This window comes from Lithobates pipiens, unplaced genomic scaffold, assembly GCF_037356315.1.
Source record: "Lithobates pipiens isolate NorthernLeopardFrog02 unplaced genomic scaffold, aLitPip1_a1.2 Scaffold_10, whole genome shotgun sequence".
Taxonomy (NCBI): Eukaryota; Metazoa; Chordata; class Amphibia; order Anura; family Ranidae; genus Lithobates; species Lithobates pipiens.
In genome coordinates, this window is record NW_027507686.1 from 221,086,824 (window position 1) to 221,103,015 (window position 16,192).

The window sequence follows — 16,192 nt, forward strand, 5'->3', positions numbered from 1 at the left end:
CGGGAACCTGCACAGGAATCTAGCTGGTTTCTGCATTGCATATGTGTGGACCAAGCCTTACCCTCGCTTTCATTCCCAGTGCCATTGGTGAGCAAGACCTTTAGGTTGAGAGAATCAGAGAGTGAATTTCCCTAAAAGGGACACAGACAGCATGAAAAACCTGACAGGGGTTCCAACACCAACCACCCTATTCAAATCCAAAATACTTAGCCTTTACAGCAGTAGTAAACTGCAGCAGTTAAAAAAAAACACCTGTAAGGCTATCGCATAATGTGCATCGCATACTTGCACATTATGAAATACTTACCTTAGAACAAAGCCCTCCAGTGGCGCTGTCACCACTGACAGTGCTTCCATCTTCCCCTGGTCTTTCTTCTGGGTTTGTGGGCTACGGCTAGATGAGCGGCGATGACGCAAAGCTGCGGCACAAAGCTCAGAGCGCATGCACCAGTGACAGCACCCACCAGTTGCATCCAGGGTGAATATCATTTTCCAGGGTAAATATCATATTCGTTTTACCTACAGGTAAGCCTTATAATAGGCTTACATAGTAGGTGAGGTTGAAAAAAAACATAAGTTCAACCTATGTGTGTGATTATATGTCAGTATTACATTGTATATCCCTGCATGTTGTGGTCGTTCAGGTGCTTATCTAATAGTTTCTTGAAACTATCAATGCCCCCCCCCCCCCGCTGAGACCACCGCTTGTGGAAGGGAATTCCACATCCTTGCCGCTCTTACAGTAAAGAACCCTCTATGTGGTTTAAAGTTAAACCTCTTTTCTTCTAATTTTAAAGTGGCCACGAGTCTTGTTAAACTCCCTTCTGCAAAAAAAATGTTTCCCTATTGTGGGGTCACCAGTATGGTATTTTGTATATTGAAATCATATCCCCTCTCAAGCGTCTCTTCTCCAGAGAGAATAAGTTCAGTGCTCGCAACCTTTCCTCATAACCAATATCCTCCAGACCTTTTATTAGCCTTGTTGCTCTTCTTTGTACTCGCTCCATCTCCAGCACATCCTTCCTGAGGACTGGTGCCCAGAACTGGACAGCATACTCCAGGTGCAGCCGGACCAGAGTCTTCTTGAGAGGGAGAATTATCGTTTTATCTCTGGAATTTTTTTTTTTAATTCAGCCCACAAAATGTAAAAGTAATAAAGCAGCTTTTTTTGTTTATCCTGTTAGGCCTCTTTCACACGGACGATCCGTTCAGGTCCGCCTGTCAGTTTTTTAGGTGGACCTGAGCGGACACTCCATAGAGGTCTACGGTGACATGTCCGCTGACATCCGACCCGCTCCAATCCAAAAAATTGTGACGGAGGAAAAACCTACTTTTGCATCCATCTGCGGATCAGATCGGGTGATCATGGACTCTACGGTCCGTCTTCATCCCATCCCCCATAGGGGAGAGCGGCGCTCTGACAGGTCCATCCCTGCATAGTGTGCAAAGACAGACCTGTCATCTGCCTGCTCAGCGGGGATCAACGGAGCGATCCCCCGCTGAGCAGAGCGTGCTCTGTACACGGACGCATTCGTGTAAAAGAGCCCTTAGAAAGATTTCCCTTTCCTATCCCAGAGACGCAACAAGAAGGGAGTAGAAATCTCTCACTGGAACAGGTAAAGATTTTCCGCACCTCCTCTGTTCTGTTAAAAAAAAAATGAACCAATTAGGATTTTCCATGACCCCCTGTGTCTCTGACAAAGGTCACTAAGACAAATAGAGAGTGTAAATGGTTCCAGCAGCGGCGGCCCATCCATTCTGGGCTCAGGGGCACCGCTCCCCTAATCCATGTGCCCAGCCCCCAATTTACATGCGCCGGAGACATGGATGACAACTGGCTTAAAAAAAAAGTGTGGGCCCCGAGTCCACCCAGTTGTGTGACAATAGCGAATTAAAGGGTTACTAAACCCTCTTTTTTTTTGTTTTCTTTTATAAATAATAAACATGTCATTCCTCCTCTGTGCAGTTAGTTTTGCACAGAGTGGCCCCAATCCTCCTCTTCCGTGGTCCCTCAGCAGCGCTCTTGGCTCCCACTCTTCTCAAGAGACCCATCAGAGAAACACTCTCCTTTGGGACACCCGTGCGGGTGTGCTCCCGTGTCCTGCTTCTGCATCTATTGATACAGAAAGCAGGACTCGGCCCCGCCCCGGGGCGCCTGCATCATTGATTGACAGCAGAGGGAGCCAATGGCTGTGCTGCTATCAATCTATCCAATCAGGACATGAGACACCAGCCATAGCTGGTGTGCTTGTCCCCGGGGTGAGAAAGACCGGGCTCAGGTAAGTAAAACGGGGGGCCAGGGGGGCTGCAGCATGAGAGAAGGTTTTTCACCTCAATAAATAGAATGCATTAAGGTGAAAAACCACGAGGGTTTACAACACCTTTAGAATTCGCTATGGTCTGCCTGATTCTCCTCCTGGCCAATTCCGGCTCAGGAAGCAGGTGCTGAGACCCGATTTGCCAAGAGGAAAATCGATCGTATCGGACACCGAGGAGGCAGGAGATGCAGGAAACGCAGGGGAAGCCACACCGTCATGAAGCCTGAGGAAGGAGGAGGCACAGGGTGAAACCATCTCCCTCAGGAAGCCTGCGACCTGGATGGGGTAAGTCCCGGACCGATCGACCGATTTGGGGGGGTTGTACGGGAGACCTGACTGACTGACCTCCCCAAAAATATACCCCCAGCCACCACTGGTTTCCAGGAGCTACATGTACAATTAAAAACCCTACATGGGTTCATTCTTTCCTGGATGAGGCACCCGTGCCTCCTGAGCCCCCAAAAATGCCAGGATGTGATGCACATGGCAATAAAGGATTATAGTCTATGAACAAAAGCACATTGATTAAAAATCTGGCACTCAATACAACAGTTCAATTAAGTATAATCCATGAATCATTAAATCCATGAGTCAGCTTTGGGCAAGGGAAAACTTCAGAAGTAAATAGATGCCTGCAATTCCTCCATACAGATCTGTGGGTGATCCAGCCAGAAATATGTAAGAGAAACAAAGTAGCAGGATGCAGGGAATAAAAACCTGTAACCGGGGTATACAAAAAGTATCACTTACAGGGAGACAAAACTGTGATGGTCAGCATGGCCGGGTAGAACATGAGCGATCAGTAAGCTCAGGACAGAAAGCAGGAACATGCCAGGGTTGCCAACCGTCAGTAAATTTACTGACAGTTTGTAAAAATCTGTGATTTTTTTTTTTACAAGTGACTGTGAATATCAGGGGCTGATAATTTGTCCTGCTGTGTTGTAAAGTGTAAACCAGGCAAATAACTTGTTATGGATATTGTCAGTGTTCTATATTGTGTTTATACTGTTTAAATATCAGTTGTTTTAATCGTTAACCACTTGATCTCCAGAAGATTTACCCCCCTTGAAAGACCAGGCCATTTTTTGTGATATGGCACTGCGTTACTTTAACTGACAATTGCGTAGTCATGCAAATGCTGCACCCAAATACAGTTTATGACTGTGTGAGGTGCTTATACTTAGGGAAAGAAATGTTTTGCAGAGACACAAATTCCATTCCTTCCCTCGTGTCAGAATGGCCATCTGCCTTGTTTACATTGGCAGATTGCAGTTGTGGCTCTCTACCTAATTATCAGCGGGTGCCGGAGGACATCGAGTACCGTGCACCCGCAAATCGGTGGAAGTCAGCTGCCGCCGGCGCACATCTGAGCTCCCTGCTCAGAAGTGTCGGATCACACACACATTATATATATATATATATATATATATATATATATACACACACACACACACACACACACATATATATATATATACACACATACATATATACACACGTGATCTGGGGAACAGGTGGCGCCCTGTAGCAGTGAAACTGCTATAGGGTGGACCTCAAGTGGTTAATTGACGTTTTGTCATTTTCAGCAAAAAATTTGCTCGGTCAGTTTTGTTAGTCAAAAAAATGCTGCAGGGGGTTGGCAAAACTGGGACCTGCCAAATGAATGTACATCTATGGCTGGTCTTCATGCACATCCACACAGGTAAACTCAGCCCAAGGTGCAAGTGGAAATGGGCAGGAACATGATTTGAGGGCTTCATCCCCTTTATCAAGCCTTGGCGCGTGGGTGGAGCTCTTGAAACATGTTGCCCCCCTCCCCATGTCCTCTCTCACCTTGGGATTACCTGTGTGGATGTGCATGGAGAGCAGCCGTAGACACTGCCAATATAACATTCATTTGGTGGGTCCTGCACTCTGCCCTGGCCTTGCTGATCTCACTGATCCGTTTTATCTGGCCACGTTGCCTCCCTGCATGGTGAACCCCTCACAGTTTAGCTCCCTGTAAGTGATACTTTTGTTTAAAGACAAATCTGCTACGAGTTTTTAATCCCTTGTTTCTCGTACACGTGATGTATGCTCAAAAGCCTAAGCAATATGTACAGGAAGTCCCCTACATACGAACCTTCGAGTTACGATCTTTCAAAGATGAGAACATTTGCACAGTTGTTTCTCATTCAACCCAGCGGGCTGAACTAAACAAAAACGGACAGATCGCCGTACTAACACAAGCAATGTTGGTGCAGCGATCTCCCCAGCTGTGCTATTGTATTCTGACAGGGGGACTCCCCCTGCCAGATGCACCAATCAGCGCTTGCAACCTTTGTCTGCAAGCACTGATCTTTGTTGGACTTAAAAACAAGCTCCCGGAACAGAACTCGTTCGTAATTAGGGGACATACTATAATCACATCTATAAATAAAGGCATGTTTTTAAATTTAGCCCACAGGATGTAAAATTTAATAATTGTTTTGTTTTATTTTTCATGCCTGTGTCCTGCCAGGGAGATTTCCCTTCACTTCCTGTCCTAGAAACACAACAGGAAGTGAGCGGAAACATCTCACAGGAAGAGATGTGTCCATTTTTTTTACTCACCTCCTCTGTTCTGGTTAAAAAAAACTATAACATTTTGGATTTTTCCCATCACTTCTCTCAGTGATAACAGGCACCAGAGGTTTTACTCTTTTCTACTCTATTTAAAAACAGAGAAAAATAATTTTTGCCTAAAAATTAACTTTTAACTTTTTTCTCTTTCCTGTAATAATAACATCAGCTATGTGTGAGCAACACCAGATGGTCTTGGAGACTGATGGGTGGTGATCATGTGACCAGGTCTGGTATCCAATGATAACTAGAAGAAAGGCATATTTTACCTACAAGATCTCCTTGTCTATGGCCACCCAAGCTCTTATGTTTTTTTTTACACTGTATATTCCCATTCTCCCAATATACAATGTATTTCAAATACAGTGGAGTCTCAATACCCACTTGACCCCAAGGCTTTTTCTGGCACTTTTTGTTTACATGTAACAATCAGTATTTTTTGCTAGAAATGTTTATGTCACACGGTATTTGCACAGCAGTTTTCAAATTACATTTTTTTATTTGTAAAAATAACACTCTTTTAAATTGTAATGAAAAAAAAAAAATACAAAAAACTATTTTTTTTGGTAAAATATAAAGATAATGTTACGATGAGTAAATAGATGGCAAGCATGTGATGCGTTTCAAAATTGCGCACGCTTGTACAATGGCGAGAAATAATGTAAATTTTATAATCCATAGGCAATGCTTTAAAAGCCTTCACAGGCTACCACTTTAGATTTACAGTGCATCCGGAAAGTATTTATAGCGCTTCACTTTTTCCACATTTTGTTATGTCACGGCCTTATTCCAAAATGGATTCAATACATTATTTTCCTCAAAATTCTACAAACACAACCCCATAATGACAATGTGAAAGACATTTGTTTGAAATCTTTGCAAATTTATTAAAAATAAAAAACAGTATTCACAGCCTTTGTTCAATACTGTACTTTGTTGAAGCACCTTTGGCACCAATTACATACAGCCTCAAGTATTTTTGAGTATGATGCTACAAGCGTGGCACATCTATTTTTGGTCAGATTCTCCCATTCTTCTTTGCAGGCTCTTTCAAGCTCCATCAGGTTGGATGAGGAGCGTCGGTGCACAGCCATTTTCAGATTTCTCCAAAGATGTTCAATTGAGTTCAAGTCTGGGCTCTGGCTGGGCCACTCAAGGACATTCACAGAGTTGTCCCGTAGCCGTATAGATGAACCTTCGCCCCAGTCTGAGATCCAGAGCGCTCTGGAGCAGGTTTTCATCAAGAGTGTCTCTGCACATTGCTGCATTAATCTTTTCCTCGATCCTGACTAGTCTCCCAGTTTCTGATGCTGAAAAACATGATGATGACGCTGCCACCACCATGTTTTACTGTAGGGATGGTATTTGCCAGGTGATGAGTGGGGCTTGGTTCCCTCCAGGCATGATGTATGACTGAGGCCCTTCTGCCCCGATCGCAGAGTTTGGCCACGCGGCCCTCTCTAGGAAAAGTCCTGGTTTTTCCAAACTTCTTTCATTTAGGGATGATGGAGTCCACTGTGTTCATTGTAATCTTCAATGCTGCAGACATTTTTCTGTACCCTTTCCCAGATCTGTGCCTCGATACAACCCTGTCTCGGAGGTCTACAGACAATTCCTTGGACTTCATGAGTTGGTTTGTGCTCCGACATGCACTGTTACCTGTGGGACCTTATATAGACAGATGTGTGCCTTTCCAAATCAGGTCCAATCAACTGAAATTACCACAGGTGGACTCCAATCAAGTTGTAGAAACATCTCAAGGATGATCAGTGGAAACAGGAGGCACTTGAGCTCAATTTAGAGCGTCATGGCAAAGGCTGTGAATACTCATGTACATGTCATCTTTTCTGTTTATTAAATTTGCAAAGATTTCAAACCAACTTCTTTTTATGTTGTCAGTATGGAGTATTGTTTGTAGAATTTTTCAGAAAATAATGAATTTAATCCATTTTGGAATAAGGCTGTGGCATAACAAAATGTGGAAAAAGTGCTGTGAATACTTTTGGGATGCCCTGTACACAGGAGGTCTGGTGCTAGAACTACTGCCCATTATCTGACTTTGCGGTGATACCTCACGTGCGGAGCGATCGTTGTTTGGGTGCGGGACTAACACGTGCGTTCGCCTTTGTTTTTGTTTTAATCTTTTTTTTTTTTTTTACACTCGGTTTATATTTATTGCTGTCACAAGGAATGTAAACATCCTTTGTGACAGCAAAGGGCATGTGATAGCTACTCTTTATGGAGAGATTTGGGGTCTCCAAGTCCCCAGATCCCTCCTCTGCCCTTAAAAGCATTTGATCACACCAAGATCAGTGTGTTTGAATGATTTTGAAAATGACATCGTTTACATCTGGGTAAACCGGAAGTGATGTCAGGTCATCACTTCAGGGGTACCATAGCCGAGAGCCGGATCTCCGATCAGCCGGGAGATCCTGGTAAATCCGTGGAAGAGAGAGCCGACCATAAGGCTCTAAAAAACTGTAACTTGATTATAGCTACAGCTACAGGCATCATCCAAGTATAACACCTTAAAATCCAGCGATTTACAAGTTACATAAATGGTCAGCAAGTGGTTACTGAACAGTAGTACACTGTCCTATACCAAGGTTATACTACACTGTGCAGTAATAACCGTATCTGAAATCTGATTGTAGTTGCTACTTGCAGGAAGAAAGCACGCCCAAACTCCACAACCTCTTTATAGAACCTAGATAATATTGCTGTCATCAAACTAAAGGTCTCCTTACCCCAGAGTGCCAACATGTGCAGATCCGCCTCCTCCAACACTGGAAAACCTCTGCTAAGAATTTCCGTTCTGATCCAAAAAAAGGTCATTGACACATAAACAATCACTTGCCACCAAAAGGAGAAACGTATCTAACCATTCAAGTTCTGGAGAATTTGACTTGCACTTTAGAATCTACAGTACAAATCAGCCTCTAAACCTTTGGTCACCATCCACGAGACATGTGGTCCTTATGTGGCTTTGCTGAGGCTTGTAGTAGCAGCTCAGTGTCCAGTGTCTATCTAACTCTTAAAGCTTTATGTTTGGGCACCAGTTCCTAAAAAGAATATCACAGTACTGGAGAAAGTGCGGAGAAGGGAAACCAAACTGATAAGAGGCATGGAGGAGCTCAGCTATGAGGAAAGATTACAGGAACTGAATTTGTTCTCTCTTGAGAAGAGGAGATTAAGGAGGGATAAGTGGTCCATATAGTGAAGTTAGTGTTAAGCTATTCAGTTTCAGGTCATTACAGAGGACAAGGGGGCACTTTATGTATGGAGGAAGAGAGATATAAGCTCCACATATGGAAAGGCATCTTCACAGTAAGAGCTATGAAAATGTGGAAGGCACTCCCTCAAGAAATTTTGGCCAGCTTAGTAGATGGATTTAAAAATAAAAGCCTGGATGCTTTCCTAAATGTAGAAATTATAACTAGATATTAACATTTATAGGTTATAACATCAGAGATTGTTGATGCAGGCAATATCTTATTTCCTCCTGTGGAATCAAGAGGAATGTTTTTCCCCCGCTGGAGAAAATTGGACCATGCTTTATAGGATTTTTTTGCCTTCCCACTTAAGTACTTCTCAACCTTTATTCAGTCAAGGCACTCTTTAAAAATTATGGACAGCCTTGAGGTACCCCAATCTAAAATGTAATAACTATTCTAATAGTTTTACATAATGCAGCAACATCCACAAGTCTAAGTAGGACACCCAACACTAGAGGGGATTTATTCTTCCAAATCAAATACACCTTTGCACATGGCACTGACTAGTATTCCAAGGTTTCTCTTCTTCCTCAGTTTTTCTCCATCACTCAGCTAATGTGACCTCAATGCTGATGGAGGGGGCAGAGGAGGGTCAACCAAGAATGCTATGCAGGCAACTAACATCCTCCTTATCCACTGATGAACTGATGGTGCTATTGGTCCTTAGGACGCCGGCAGCTAGAAGGTTGTAATGGTGCACAATGAAAACCTGTGAATTAGGCCGCGTACACACGGGCGGATTGTCTGCCCAACTTAGTCCACTGAAACGTGTTTCAGCGGACAATCCGCTCATGTGTGGGCTTCAGCGGACTTTTTCAGCGGACAGTCTGACGGACTTAGTCTTTCGGAATTTCCGTAATTTTGTCCGTCCAAACTTGGTTTCAGCGAACAGTCCGCTCGTGTGTAGGCAAGTTGGACGGACTAAGTATGGCGCATGCTCAGAAAGGATTTACACGCCGAAGGTTGCATTGCAGTGTATTGGACGTCGAATTTCTAGTCCCGTCGTACGTGCTGTACACGTCATCGTGCAAGCTTTCGGCGGACTGTCTGCTCATCGTGTGTGGTCAAGTCCGTTCATTCAAAAGTTGAACGGACTGTCTGTCGGATTGTCTGACGAACTTAGTTGGGCAGACAATCCGCCCGTGTGTACGCGGCCTTAGAGTAACTAAAAGGCAGGCTTCATCCACACGCCTGCTTGTGTACAATTTTTAGGCATTTTGCACCCTGGTTGTAAAAGGCTTGTGTAGATCATCTGTGGATATAGGATTTTGTTTATGGAGGTATTACATTTATTTATTCAATTGTTTTATTTTTCTATTGGTCTTGCATCTGACTATTTAGCTTTGTAGAAAATACAATATTTAAAGAGCATCTGAAGCCATAAATAAAGTAGGAAAGGGTTAGAAACTCAAGTATTTTTGCTGTTTGTGCTGCCACTGAGGAAATCTACTCTCTCTATTTATCTTTGTCTTGCCAGGACAGGAAGTAATGGGAAATCCAAAATTTGGAGTGGTCAAAGGAAAAAAATATACTTGTTCTGGTGACAACTGTTTAACCACTTCAGCTCCAGACCATTTGGCTGGCCGAAGACCAGAGCACTTTTTGCGATTCGCTTTAACTGACAATTACGCGGTCGTGCAACGTGGCTCCCAAACAAAATTGACGTCCTTTTTTTCCCCACAAATAGAGCTTTCTTTTGGTGGTATTTGATCACCTCTGCGGTTTTTATTTTTTGCACTATAAACCAAAAAATAGCGAGAATTTGGAAAACAATGTATTATTTTTTACTTTTTGCTATAAATATCCCCAAAAAATATATTAAAAAAAACTTTTTTTTCCTCAGTTTAGGCCTATACATATTCTAAGCGAATATAATAAGCGAATATTGATTGGTTTGCGCAAAAATTATAGCGTCTACAAAATAGGGGATAGTTTTATGGCATTTTTATTAATATTTTTTTCTTTTTCTACTAGTAATGGCGGTGATCAGCGATTTTTATCATGACTGCTACATTATAGCAGACAGATCGGACACTTTTGGCTCTATTTTGGGACCATTCGTATTTATACAGAGATCAGTGCGTTTAAAAATGCATGGATTACTGGCAGTGAAGGGGTTAACCACTAGGGGGCACTGTAGGGGTTAAGTGTGTCCAAGGGAGTGATTCTAACTTTGGTGGGAAGGGCTGTGTGTGATACGACACTGATCACCACTCCCGATTACAGGGAGCGGTGATCAGTGTCAGTGTCACTAGGCAGAACAGGGAAATGCTTGTTTACATTAGCATTTCCCCGTTCTTCCTCTCCGTTAGACGATCGTGGGTATCCCCGCGGACATCGAGTCTGCAGGACCCGCGATCACACTCACGGAGCTCGCGGCGTGCATGCGCCGCAAGTCGTTTCTTAAAGGGCAAACGTACAGGTATGTTAATATGCCTGTACGTGTCCTATATCGGCGTGAGCCAGACAGCAAGTGGTTAGGGAGGATTCTCTTTACCTTAGAGAGACTTCCTCTCACTTCCTGTTGTAAGAAAAAAAGTGGATAGGGAGGATTCCACTCTGTTCTGTTCAGCAGGGAATCAGCTCACAGATCCCCTGATGATCGGATCAGAGCGGGCGGATGACACAGCCGTATCCGCTCAGTTTCTGCAGAGTAGACACAGACAGTGCCTGCTCTGTTGTATAGGTGCCCCGGAGTAAACAGACTCTGTTGTCCAATTACATTTGACTACTTCTGATCTACCTTAATGGAGAAGGATTCAGTTTTTTTTTTTTTTTTTTTTTTTTTTTAGTGGACCAGATCAGATCCAGAGGTAAGCGGAAGTAAACGAACAAGTCCGTTTACACCCACCTGTCCACAGGAATGCATGGACCTTCTGATCAGCTCCATCTGAAAAAAATGTCAGGGTGCCCGATTGTGAAAGAAAAAAAAACTCTGTGTGCAACAGCCCCCCATAATACCTGAGCCCCATCTAGATCCAGTGATGTTGAACAAGAGACTCAGCTGTTTGGGACCCTCCATCCTGATTGGCTCCCACTGCTGTCAATTAGAGATGGGCTCAGGTATTTTCAGGATCCTAGTCCCAGCCCATCTATCCAATCCGCCAGGATGCCCACATTGCACACTGCTAATCACAGGCATTGAGACATTTCCCGCTCTGTGCAGCTGCGGATCAAAGTCAGTGAGCCATTGAAAAGAGAGAGAGAGAAAGAAAAAGAGAGAGGCAGGGCAGGGCCGAACCATGGCTTTGTGTCTGAATGAACACAGAGCGCAGCACCTCAGGTGCCCCCCATAGCAAGCTACTTGTTATAGGGGCACTCAGCTACAGGGAAGGGCTAGGTGCGCTGGTAAGAGACCTGAGAAGAGAAGGATCTGGACCACTGCACAGAGCAGGTAAGTATGACACGTTTGTTATTTTTAACCAAAAAAATAAAGAGAGACTTTAGTATCACTTTAAAGCAGGTTCAGCTGTGAGCTTGGTATTGTTTTCTTTTTCAGCCAACTCTCAGCTGTCTTGTAAAAGTGATCCGGGTGGCTGCAAAGCTTCCCAATCACCTTTACAGTACACTGACACATTTCATATGTATGGGGGAGATCAGCAGCAGGATGGCTCATCCACCGGCTTCCCGTATCGGGGAACCATCAACCTACCTGGATCTTAGCTGTGCAGTTCTGCTCTCCCACGTAACAAAAATCTCCGGACACATTGGTTTCGAACCAGAGGTGGTCACCGTACAAAGCAGACTCCTAGAAGAGAAGGCTATAAATTATTACCAGCAGATAATATAACCTGTGCAATAAAGCAACATGCCTGATGGTCCATGCATTATCCAGTTCAAGTCACGTTACGGTCATATGATAAAATGACCCCAGCTATCATTTGTAAGGAATAAGCTTTCAACTAAGGCAAGCCATCACAAGATATACATCAATGACATACCTAGTGCCTGTTCTGCTACCTGTCTGATATTGTTATCTGCAGCTTCCAAACATTCCCAGGTTACTCAACCTAAAGTCAGCTTCTATCCCCCTGCAGCATTAGATGTAGAGATATAAAGGTCACTCCTGGTCATTAATACTAACGTATAAAGGGTTGTAGAGCTGACGGCCAGAAACAATGGTGCTTAGATAAAGGGATGGGGCTCTGTATAACCCAAAATATGAGATTCCTGGATGAAGCTATAGTGACAGTTCACACTACTGCGCTCTGCAAGATCACATGTGCTTCGTACTACACTTTGAATCACATGTGATGTGCGCGTGCGATACGATTGCAGCCAGATAGTATGGCTGATATTGCATTGGGACCAAACTCGCACAGGACCCCTTTTTTTGGGTCGGCACCAGAATCGGATAGCATGCATCCTGCAGGCAGATTCAGTGGAGGGAGATTTCTGCAGCATATTTGGCAAGTACAGAATCACAGTATATATAAAATAATATGCAAAGTGGTTGCAGGAAAGTTTCAGAATGGTAAAGATGTTTTTATTACAAATTATGTGAGCAGACTGGAGCTCCTCTTTAAGTTTCCCTGCAGACAGGCTGGGAAAGAGTTGGGTCATGTGACAGCTGGATATCGATTAGGAAAAAAGGTATTTCGATTTTTTTTTTTTATTAAAATAATTACAGTGCCATCATCCACGTACAGCAAAAGAAGGGACAATGTAAATTAAACATTGTGTGTTTAGTATCACTGTAAGGCAAATCTAATGAAGAAGTAGGTTACCATAACTTACTGTAGAAAGGCTCCATTCATACCTATACAAGTGCGACGGAGCATGTCAGCATTCCCATGCATCAGATTGAAATGAATGTGTGGCACTACATACACAAGATATGTAAAATAAGTGCCGGTCCCTTTTTTTAAATTGTGCTGCGCTCAAATGCATGGTACACCATCACCATGCCTTTTGGCACGTGCGCATTAGCAAGATTCATGGGGGTGCAATTAAAATATAAGTGCAATGTTTGGAGCATGTTACACGTTACACCCATATTTAGGGTGTAACGTGTTACATGCTCCAGCACATGTCCTCCTCACGCCCTCGATCCTTCCCTCATGACGGCGGGAGGAAGTTCCTCTCCCCGCAACCTCTCTCACATTTTAAAGACATCATCATTCATTCACAGGAACCTGTGAAAGAGAACTACAAGTTCCGTCTGCCACCGCGGCAGACGGCTTGTAGTTTTCAATGAACTTGGCACTGATTTTAGCGTGCTCATAGTTTATTCATGAGCCCTGCAGCTTTCAAATCGACAGTCCACACAAAAAGGTATGAGCTGAAAGCTGCAGGCCAGTGATGGCAAACCTTGGCACCCCAAATGTTTTTGAACTACATTTTCCATGATGCTCATGCACTCTGCAGTGTAGGTGAGCATCATGGGAAATATAGTTCCAAAACATCTGGTGTGCCAAGGTTCGCTATCACTGCTGTGGGGTTCGTCTGCAGGAATGTGGCATTGCACCCCAGAGTCATTGATCACAGGTACAATGCTCTGCAGGCTCCTGTGGGGACAAAAATTGAAAATGCATTTATTTCTCTGCAAAATATGTGCATTTATTTATTTATTTTTTCTCCAAAAGATGAATTTAGACTTTAAGCATTAACTACAACACCGCTGCAAAAGGGGCTGCTCATTTCTGAGCGCTGTGGGAAAGTGCACGATTTTGCACGTGTTCCTGCAACACACACACGTGTAAACATAGCCTCAAAGCTGCAGCAGTGGAACATTTCTAGGAATTCTCAGGGGACACTACACTACGGAAGTTCAAGAGATATATAGAATGTGTGATTTCACACCACTTGCTTGAAATATTCGTACTGGACGGAATTGAGGTAAAAATGGAAAGAATAACGTATTTTTAGTGTATTTTGAGCTTTTATTGCAGCACTTCTCTTAAATTCATTTGGTAATAATTGTGGCTTCCCTATTAGAAAGCTTCCTCTTCCTCTTTTTATTGTTTTATAATAGGTAGAGATTTTTACATTAGAGCAGCCGTTCCTAACCTTTTTTTTCAGCAGAGGAACCCTTAAAATGTTTTTCAGATCTCAGGGGACCCCCTGCCAAACATAATTATACTTCTAGTTCGGGGTACATCAGCGTGATCACTAAATTATAGAACATGTTAAATATAAGAACAAACAGTCATGCCTTGCATATTTGATACCCTGGGTTGATCATTTTTAGATCTGTGGAACAAGACTTTTAGTGAAAAATCTTGAAACTGAATGAATAAGACCAGAAAATAAATGCAGACAATACAAATTGTGTTCCTTGCATTAGTGGTCAGTGTAGAGGTGACCCCCTTGCATTAGTGGTCAGTGAAGAAGTGCCCATCTTGCATGCGTGGCTAGTGTAGAGGTGCCCCCCTTGCATTGGTGGTCAGTGTAGAGGTGCCCCCCTTGCATTGGTGGTCAGTGTAGAGGTGCCCCCCCTTGCGTTGGTGGTCAGTGTAGAGGTGCCCCCCCTTGCGTTGGTGGTCAGTGTAGAGGTGCCCCCCCTTGCATTGGTGGTCAGTGTAGAGGTGCCCCCCTTGCATTGGTTGTCAGTGTAGAGGTGCCCCCCTTGCATTGGTGTTCAGTGTAGAGGTGCCCCCCTTGCATTGGTGTTCAGTGTAGAGGTGCCCCCCCTTGCATTGGTGTTCAGTGTAGAGGTGCCCCCCTTGCATTGGTGGTCAGTGTAGAGGTGCCCCCCCTTGCGTTGGTGGTCAGTGTAGAGGTGCCCCCCCTTGCATTGGTGGTCAGTGTAGAGGTGCCCCCCTTGCATTGGTGGTCAGTGTAGAGGTGCCCCCCCTTGCATTGGTGGTCAGTGTAGAGGTGCCCCCCTTGCATTGGTGTTCAGTGTAGAGGTGCCCCCCTTGCATTGGTGTTCAGTGTAGAGGTGCCCCCCTTGCATTGGTGTTCAGTGTAGAGGTGCCCCCCTTGCATTGGTGTTCAGTGTAGAGGTGCCCCCCTTGCATTGGTGTTCAGTGTAGAGGTGCCCCCCTTGCATTGGTGTTCAGTGTAGAGGTGCCCCCCTTGCATTGGTGTTCAGTGTAGAGGTGGCCCCCTTGCATTGGTGTTCAGTGTAGAGGTGCCCCCCTTGCATTGGTGTTCAGTGTAGAGGTGCCCCCCTTGCATTGGTGTTCAGTGTAGAGGTGCCCCCCTTGCATTGGTGTTCAGTGTAGAGGTGCCCCCCTTGCATTGGTGTTCAGTGTAGAGGTGCCCCCCTTGCATTGGTGTTCAGTGTAGAGGTGCCCCCCTTGCATTGGTGTTCAGTGTAGAGGTGCCCCCCTTGCATTGGTGTTCAGTGTAGAGGTGCCCCCCTTGCATTGGTGTTCAGTGTAGAGGTGCCCCCCTTGCATTGGTGTTCAGTGTAGAGGTGCCCCCCTTGCATTGGTGTTCAGTGTAGAGGTGCCCCCCTTGCATTGGTGTTCAGTGTAGAGGTGCCCCCCTTGCATTCGCGGTCAGTGTAGAGGTGTCCCCCTTGCATTGGGGTCCATATGCTGTAGGTAGAAGATCAGTATTACCATTGCTCACAAAACCGAAATCCTGGTTTAAAAAGGTTGTATTAGACATCAGATCCAGGGTAGTCTATTGATATCTATAATGTGTATTCAGCTTAACTTCTTAACAATTGAGGAGATGAGATCTCGGGCAGAAATTGTATTGTTTTTCATTGTGGTCATGGTTTAACCACTTGCTTACTGGGCACTTAAACCCCCTTCCTGCCCAGACCAATTTTTAGCTTTCAGCGCTGTCACACTCTGAATGCCAATTTGCGCGGTTATGCAACACTGTACTCAAATGAAGTTTTTATGATTTTTTTCACACAAATTGAGCTTTCTTTTGGTGGTATTTAATCACTACTTGGGTTTTTATTTTTTGCTAAACAAACAAAAAAAAAAGACAGAAAAAAAAAAACTTTCATAGTTTGTTATATCATTTTGCAAACTGGTAATTTTTCCCCTTCATTGATATTCACTGATGAGGCTGCACTGATAGGCACAGATAAGG

The 16,192-nt window shown here is 44.2% G+C and overlaps 1 protein-coding gene across 6 annotated transcripts in view; it reads right to left on the minus strand.

Moving 5' to 3' along the window:
* Positions 1-16,192, minus strand: part of DGKZ (diacylglycerol kinase zeta) — a 341,151-nt gene that overhangs the window by 136,062 nt on the left and 188,897 nt on the right. For all 6 annotated transcript variants that reach the window (XM_077461740.1, XM_077461769.1, XM_077461759.1 and 3 more), the window contains one exon: positions 11,847-11,942. In XM_077461740.1, the coding sequence (XP_077317866.1) occupies positions 11,847-11,942 (96 nt within the window). The remainder of the gene's footprint in view (positions 1-11,846; positions 11,943-16,192) is intronic.